This window comes from Sinocyclocheilus rhinocerous, unplaced genomic scaffold, assembly GCF_001515625.1.
Source record: "Sinocyclocheilus rhinocerous isolate Xijiao unplaced genomic scaffold, SAMN03320098_v1.1 scaffold1393, whole genome shotgun sequence".
In the NCBI taxonomy this organism is placed as follows: domain Eukaryota; kingdom Metazoa; phylum Chordata; class Actinopteri; order Cypriniformes; family Cyprinidae; genus Sinocyclocheilus; species Sinocyclocheilus rhinocerous.
The window spans coordinates 126,005-134,941 of record NW_015625613.1 but is presented as its reverse complement, the minus strand read 5'-3'; the positions used below and the strand labels follow the sequence as shown (position 1 = coordinate 134,941).

Sequence of the window (8,937 nt, the reverse complement as noted above, 5' to 3'; positions counted from 1 at the left end):
TAAGTCCCACTGACGTACAATGGCGGAATGTTCATGAATTTTAATCTCTATTGTCACTTTCAGTATCACACACACACACACACACACACACACACACACACAGGCCCTTAGGAACACTTTCTCTCTCTCTGTAACTCCCACACACTCATTTGACTCATCTTTTAGGTAACCAATAAGTAATGACCTATGATCTTCATAGCCACACCCTAGCAAGCACTTACAGCACCCTAGCAACCACCCCATAGACCTCCATTGAAAACAGATCAAAAGAGATATCTTTGGATAGAAATGTCATAGAAACATGTTTTTTTTGCTCTTTTGACTCGTGATTGCAAACAGGGCTTCCCTCATGCATGCTACACGTGCTAGTGAATAGCTACATGCTACTAGTGATTAGCTAAGTGTTAAATCAGGCTTAGAACATACTAAGAACTCTATAATAGTAATGATGTGTGACAACTACCAACCGCTTAGCAACACAATAGTAAGCACCCAGAACATCCTAGCAACGCTCTAGCAACCACCTATAAACACCCTAGCAACCGAGGGGCGAGTTTTGCCACGGCAAGCACCACTCTCATTTTCTTCAGGAAATGTACATATCAAGTTATATGTATTACAGTGCTCCAGACAAAAAAAAAATTAATAAAAATTTATTTAAGGAGCCATTGGCTCCTACACTGTTAAAAAATATCCTGTAGAATTTACAGTTATTTACTGGCAGCAGTTTGCCAGTAACTTACTGTAAATTAAACTTACAGCAAAAATACTGTATTAATATTTACAGTGCCATTTATCTGGCTGTAAATGCATTTACAGTGTAGTATTTTTTACTGTAAAACATACACTAATTTTACGGTCTTTTCTTCAGTAATGTATCTTAATACAATAAAATGTAACTTGTAATTCATTGTCCATTTGTCTATTTACTGTAAAACTGTACAAACTGTAAATTACTGTATTTCATCAGGTCTCAGTAAATAATAAAAATAACCAATGACAACAGTGTAATTTGTTTTTAATTATTCAATTGTAAAAATTTAAATAACATTTACATTTTCTTGCAGATTGAACTTTGTTTTCTTCACAAACTCTGTTTTTCTCAAACCTGCAGTAACATTTATACATAAGTTTCATATTACAGCATTTTAAACCAATTCATGAACAAATTCAGTCATAATAACAATTTTAAAAACTTACAAATTCAAAAATCTCTCCCTAGTAGAATGTGTTTGCTCATAGTAGCAACTGTTCAAACCTGTAGTAACATTTATACAAACGAGTTTAATATTACATCATTTTAAACCAATTTCATGAACAAATTCAGTCATAAGAACAATTTTAAAAACTTACAAATTTAAAAAAAAACTCTCCCGAGTAGAATGTGTTTGCTCATAGTAGCAACTGTTCAAACCTGTAGTAACATTTATACACAAGAGTTTCATATTACAGTATTTTAAAACACTTAATGAACAAATTAAGTCATAAGAACAATCTTAATAACTTGCAAATTCAAAAAAACTTGCCTGAATAGAATGTATTTGCTCTTAGTAGCTTGATAGTTTTGAAGTAGGCTCTTATTGATAACAGCCAGGCTAGTCTTCCTATCAGCCTAACATACCTGGAACCATGGCAGATTGAAAGACAGCAGTTGTTGAATTGGAGGTGTCCATCCAGCTTTTTTACAAACTGGAATTTTAGCTTATAACAACAATATACTGTATAACAACTAGAACAAAAGTTGCTAGACAACAATTTCACATATCTTCAACCGCGGGAAAAAGTCGCAAAAGCTGAAATTATAGCCGTCTGTAATGCGAACGGTCAATTTGACCGCAATGGCCATTCAAGGTAGAAATACTCAGAACTCTTGGGTTTTGTCGTAATAACGAGATGTTTTCTCGTTAAAACGATATCTTTTCTCGTTAAAACGACATCTTTTCTTGTTAAAACAACATATTTTCTAGTAATAATGAGATGTTTTCTCGTAATAACGGCATAGTTTTAATGAGAAAAGATGTTGTTTTAACGAGAAAAGATGTCGTTTATCTCGTTATTACAACATAATTGAGTGAGGCAGCAATGCGTCACCGTAATAAAGCTTGTAAGAGCCAATAAAATTTTTTATTATAACACACACACACACAAACACACACACACAGGTTTCCATTTTTTTTGTGGGGACTCTCCATAGGCGTAATGGTTTTTATACTGTACAAACTGTATTTTCTATCGCCCTACACCTAAACCTACCCCTCACAGGAAACATTCTTCTATTTCAGATTTTCAATACACTCCATTCAATATCAATTATATAAATGAAAAAAAAATACATCCGTTGAAAGGAACAGGGATTCCTCCTTTTCTTTGAAGTGGGCCATCATCAACAGAACAGCTGCAAGGTCTGGGTCAACATCTCTGCCCTCTCTGTTAATGTCTTTGAGGATAGTGCAAACTTATTTTCCCCACCTGGAATTTAGATTTTTGAAGAAGCAGAGAATCCTTTCCCCTGCAGGGATTCCTTTAATCTGAGGTCAAGATCAATGCCAGTCAGTTCCTTGAAATGAGCGCATAAGAATCTCTTCATGAAGAGAAAAGGCCACTTTTCCTGAAGATCTGAGATACTGGGTGGAGGGCTAACATTGATGTTGTGACGTTGTGCAATGAATGTCATTTTCATTCATTCTTGGTGCTCAGCTGCACAAGGTCCTTCTTTGGAAAATAGCATCTCCTTTCTCTTTACCTCTAAAGACTCAACCTTTTCCTCTTCATGAAGTTCAGTAGGGTTCCAGTTCACACAACCATAGCTATCCAGTTTAGCGGATTTAGATGTTGAGGGTTGGCTATCATCCACTTCACCTCCTTTTTGTTTAGGTTTTCTAAGTTGAGCCATTGTATTGTTCCGGTTAAGATGTTCCACCCTTGTCTTCAACTGACACAACAAAGAGTAGTAACCACACCCAATTAACTCTCCCTCTTCTGTTGACTGGATGACTGACTGTGCAATTTCTGAGCATTGCTGCTTGGTTGGATTTAAACACACCTCTCTGATGGAATCCACAATCACCCTAACCATGTCCAGGCTTTAGGTCGCTTTCCTTGTGCAAGACATGTTCTTAAATTTGCTGTCATCTTACCCCAGGGTATTTGAAAATCTGACATCCATGCTGCACTTTGAACTGGGACTGGAGTGGATGTGGGACTCTGATTTGTGACACTGCACAGCGAATGTTGAAGAGTTGGGACAGTTGCTTGGCTAAGTAGCTATTTTCATTACCTAAATGAAACACTGAACATAAAAATATTATTTAACAGATGTACTGTAGAAACGTGACAAAGTATTTAATAACAGCACATTGATAATTGGACAAATGTACATATTTCTCCTTCATTGATCATGAACATGGCTTAAAGCCCACATAAGCTATTTTTACTACTGTATATTACATATATACAAATGACTAACATTTGCTTTTGAAGAAATTAATTACTTTCCTGCAATCTATTGGTATATTACATATATACAAATGACTAACCTCTGCTTTTGAAAAAAATTAAATAGTTTCCTGCAATTTATTGGTATATTACATATATACAAATGATTAACCTCTGCTTTTGAAAAAATACATAAAATAAAATAACAATTAGTTTCCTGCAATCTGTTGGTGAAAGGAAGTCTTTGAGGCCATCTGAGGTGACATATTGGAGGTCATTGTCTGCAGCTGGAGAACGCTTTGGTGGCACAGCGTTTTTCTAGCGGAGAGACGCTTGGTTGCTATGAGGTGGAATATCCACGGCAGTAGCGTATTACTAGTATATAATTTTGAAGAATATTACTGAAACAAATGTACATATTTCTCCTTCATTGATCATGAACATGGCTTAAAGCCCACATAAGCTATTTTTACTACTGTATATTACATATATACAAATGACTAACCTCTGCTTTTGAAAAAAATTAAATAGTTTCCTGCAATTTATTGGTATATTACATATATACAAATGACTAACATCTGCTTTTGAAGAAATAAATTAGTTTCCTGCAATCTACTGGTATATTACATATATACAAATGATTAACCTCTGCTTTTGAAAAAATACATAAAATAAAATAACAATTAGTTTCCTGCAATCTGTTGGTGAAAGGAAGTCTTTGAGGCCATCTGAGGTGACATATTGGAGGTCATTGTCTGTTTTCACACCAATTCTCGTTAATTCTGATATCAAGTCATTCAGTCGATCATTATCCAGAATTGGGAGGGCACTTCTGATGACAGCTTCCATCTTTTACCTTCTTACCTAAGACAAACAGAATGGTGAAGTGCAACAAAATCAGCGTCAAAGCGTTTGTACACTGGCAGAGGGTAATATTCAGCCAGATTCTCTGTGTTTACACACAAATATTCAGGATTTGACTCTTGTTGCAGACAGTGTAGACCCAGATCAACAACTGATTTACACTTTTCAACAACAAAGAATAAAGTTTGATAAGTGTATCAGAATCACTTAAATTTTTCCAAATGTGTACACATAATGGGCCTCATTCATGAAACATTCGTAAATATAGGAGTAAATTCTGAGTAGGCCTAATTTGCGCCTAAAACGGACCTTCCCGAAAATTCTCCTCCAAATTCACACAACTAACATTTTGAAAATACGAACATTTTCATGAATTCGAAAGTTTACGTCAGAACCTTTGCGAACGATTTACACAAAAATTCGTTCTGTTCGTGTTTCATGAATGAGTCCCAATCAGTGTGATCTACCACAGCAACCACTGACGTTTTGTACGTGGTTCCTTTGTATGTAGCAGTTTATGTTACAAGTGTGAATTACAGCTACGTAAATTGCGTGTCCAGGAACGCAGTGGAATATCCTGGTCTACTTTTTCAGGTTTGGCTCCAGTATATTGCATAAATGCAAAAAACACTAATAGGTCACATGCCTAACAATAAATATTCAATAACGTGTGTCCACCAAAGCGTTTTTAGCCAGCAACCTGAAACTCACCTTGAATGCATCTTGGTATAAAATCAAAGAGACAACTGATGAATACTCTTTAAAAAGAGTATTTTCTTAAATTTTCTCCCATTCCTTATATCCTGAAGTACATGAGGATTTTGTGGTGTCTGCCCCTTGGCCTTATCATACTGTTCTTTAACAGATCCATTGTTCAGAAATGCCTTTAGAGTTTCATTTACTGGTATGTACTGAAAATAGCGCTTTTCCCAGATGCATCACATCCTAGGTACATTTGCACGGGCTCCACATAATCAAAATGTTTTTTTGAATATGGACTTCCGAGTCTGATCTGACTTAAAATATCCCTCATTATACATCTTAAGTAAGTTTTCTTTAGATAACCCACTCATTATTTCATTTATTTGAGAGTCTGGAATTTTTTGCTTTGTCAATTCTTCATGAACTTTGGACAAGATGTGTGTCATGCTGTATGTATGCACCTCCATGAACTCATCAATTAAATTCTGAATTGTTGTAGCTGGCAGAATAATTTTTGATTGCATCCTCAAATAAAATAATGCCAAATTTGTGCTGAATGGCTGGACCATCTTGAAATTCCACATCATCAAAGCCTTCAGTAACGTTATTCACATTTGGCACAGCAACAGAAATCTCAGTAATATCTGCACAGATTTTTGAAAATCACATATATGCTTTCTACTGAGGTGTGCTGAAAATGATGACTTCACTTTAAAATACTTTTTTACAGCCAGTCATCGGACATTCCATTTTTTACCATCTCGAATGTGCCACTTTAGGTGTTCACAAAGGCTGGCGAATTTAGTCGACACAAATGTACAGCCTTCAATGCTGCATCGAGAATTCAAATCATGTTGTTTTCTGTCATAGCGAGTTCAGTAACTTACAAATGCGTGGGTATGGGCTAATAATCTGTGTATCAGCTGAAGGTTTTAGATTCAGTCACTGTGATCCATCAGAGGTGCTGCTTCAACATCTCAGTTTTAATTTCAGGAGGTTTTAAAGTATCATGAAACCCCCTGTTTCAGCACTGGTCTTTCACACCTTAAACCCGAGACACACTACGATTTTAGCAATCCTATAAGATCAGTGCATGTCACACTGTGCGACATGGATCTAATAAACTTGGCTACGACATGTGTGTAGACTGTACGATAATGACACCTATTGACTCGTAGGCTACAACGCACATTTCCATAGAAGAATAAAACGTCATCAGCATGCGCTAGTGGTAAACAAAAGGAGCATGATAAATCCTACTTTAACAGCTGTAGTTTTTATGTGTGCTGAAAAAAGTGGAAGCGGCGAAAGAGGAAGGGATAAGAGCTTGAGGTAAGCAGTTTTATGTTTTAGCACCATGTCACGTTGATTTCATGATGCAGTTTTATTGGTTGGTCAGTAAACGTGGATCGTAACAGCAAACACACTGTGTGATGCTCATCGTAGGCTATCTTTGGTCGCAAGACCGTGGCAATGGCCGTCTTTGAACCTCTCTCACTGTACAACACAGAACCACCGATTAGGAGCCATGATCACAGAAATCACCGTGATTGTTTCACGATGCCAATCTTTCATCTGAGACAGCCGAAAATTGTGCAGTGTGTCTCGGGCTTTAGATCTGAAAAAGACTCCAGAAATGGGCGGAAAAGTGGGAGTGTAGAGGGTGGGAAGAGGGGAGAAAACAACCAACACAGACCTACAACACCGATTGTACAGACAAATGAATATTAAAATATCTTTAAAACAGAAAGAATAAAGGCATAGTTACTTTTTGTTTTACGGTCATGTTTACAGAGATGAACTGACAGTGCGGAAGCTCTTTCATGAGACTGGAATTCTCCGCTGTAATACGACCTCATGCATAACACATTGGATCATAAGAGTTCATTCTAATGAATAATACTGAGAAATACTCAGAAAACTGATGTGACGTAGATGCGTACTCTCCACCCACGGCAGCCAATAACCACTACAAATTAACGCATGTACGTCATTTTTCGTGACGTAGGTTCAATTTAGCTTTTTGAACCAGAAGAACGAAATTGCTCCAAAAAATTAAAAAATAACCACTTTCCCCTTAATAATAGACATAATGAGTGCTATTGTTGTTTTCACAGATGTGCAACCTGTTCATATATGTTAGTATCTCAAAAGAAATGTGTTTTAGAGTTTCATGACACTTCAAATCCAGGGACGGAAAATAGGAATGGTATTATTGCTTTAATCTGGAATACTCGCAGTCAGATAAGCAAATTATTATGCTTTGACGTCACTACAGGGAAATAACCTGATTTATTAATAAAGTCATGTAAGCGCAGTTTACTTGCGTTGTCAGGTTGCTGATGTGGATGTAAATGGGGAAAACTGGTTATTTTAATAAGCTGATATTTGTGAGTTATCAGCTTGCTGGTGTGCATGCAAACGTGCTGAACTAAAGCACTGGAGGGCATTGGTCCCAGTTTAAATCTTATTGGCCCCTAAAGTGCCCCTGTCCTGTCACTTGCTGATTTAGTCGTTTAAAATTCAACCCATAAACGTTTCTTTTCTTAATTTTGTGCACCTCTGAAATGTAGAGATGCACCGATCGACCGGCCAGGGACCAGAATTAACCGATTTTCAGCTTAATCGCCCCGAATTTTTTGTTATGCTGGTTGAAAGTCTCTTCACATCCCGATAGCTATCATTAAGTTAAGTGGTCTAAATGTATTTATCTATATTCATATATTCTGTGGAAGGCGTAGGACCTAGAAATGTTCGTCCAATCAAAACGCTCGGTCTGAGTGTTTTAATTGGCTTTACTACCTGCCTGTCAACGTATGTATCTGCATACCTCTGTGCACCCGGTTCGCGCAGACAGGATACGTCATCAGCGCGTTCACGCACGCTGTGCAGACAGAGCGAGAATGGCAGACAAACATCAACAACCCGATCTTCCTTCCTGGTATTGTAGTACTTTTAAAGTTTTCTCACCGGTGAATGAGACATGTAGCCCAGCGGTTCCCAATTTCATCGATTCAGATAACCAGCTCGATAGAAGCGAGCTACGTGCATGAACTGTGTGCCAATCCATATGATCCCTACAAGTGTTCATTGCTCTCTCTTCCCTGAGCAGGGGAAATCCATTGAAGTTTACTACGTGCCAGATGAGGCTTGTGCAGCCTGTCTGAGTGAGAGAGAGAGAGACCCGTGGAGAAATCAAAACAAATGAGCGCAACAGCACACACAAAGTAACTCAGAGAAAGTTAAAGAAATACAAAATATGTCTATAATAAATTATATAAGTGCAACATTACACGACAAAGGTGTTTCCCCAAATATTAACACAATAGCAATGTGACACTGATTTTATACAATAGTAGTTCAATAAACAAGAAGTTAAAAGTAAGTGACATACATTTTAGACACAACATTTACTGTTTTTTGCTCAGTTTCGCTGACAAAACTAGTTCAAATTAAAGTCACAGCAAAATTGTGTGTCCCAGCAACACAGGGTTGTTTTATCAGTTTCTTCTGTTTGAACGAATCGGTTGAATGAATGACTAAATGAATCATTAAAATAGTAATTTGCTGCCACCTACTGGTGGTTTGGTTTCATATTTAATACCATATTTCATAATTTTAATTTCTTATTTGTATGTTCAAAAAATATTTAAACCATTAAGCTTTTAAAATTATTTGTCCATTTGAAAATGCATTTATGGCACCTCAGCTTCATCAAACAGTCTGTGTAAACATATCGAATGCAACTTCAGATGCAGCTTCTGTGTTTTCTGCAGTGGAAAAAAGGAGTTTGTTGATACTGATTTGATTTGAATGGTAACAACTCTACAGTTTCTTTTTCAATTCAATTCAAGTTTATTTGTATAGCGCTTTTCACGATATAAATCGTTGCAAAGCAACTTTACAGCAAATTAAGTTTCTACAATATTTAGTAGT

General features: G+C 36.7%; 1 protein-coding gene across 1 annotated transcript in view; it reads right to left on the bottom strand.

Annotated features, from left to right (window-relative positions):
• Positions 1 to 2,893, bottom strand: part of LOC107758751 (calcium-activated chloride channel regulator 4A-like) — a 25,201-nt gene extending 22,308 nt beyond the window's left edge. The window contains exon 1 of the mRNA XM_016576566.1: positions 2,744 to 2,893. Coding sequence (XP_016432052.1) covers positions 2,744 to 2,893 — 150 coding nt within the window. The remainder of the gene's footprint in view (positions 1 to 2,743) is intronic.
• Positions 2,894 to 8,937: the final 6,044 nt, after the last annotated feature.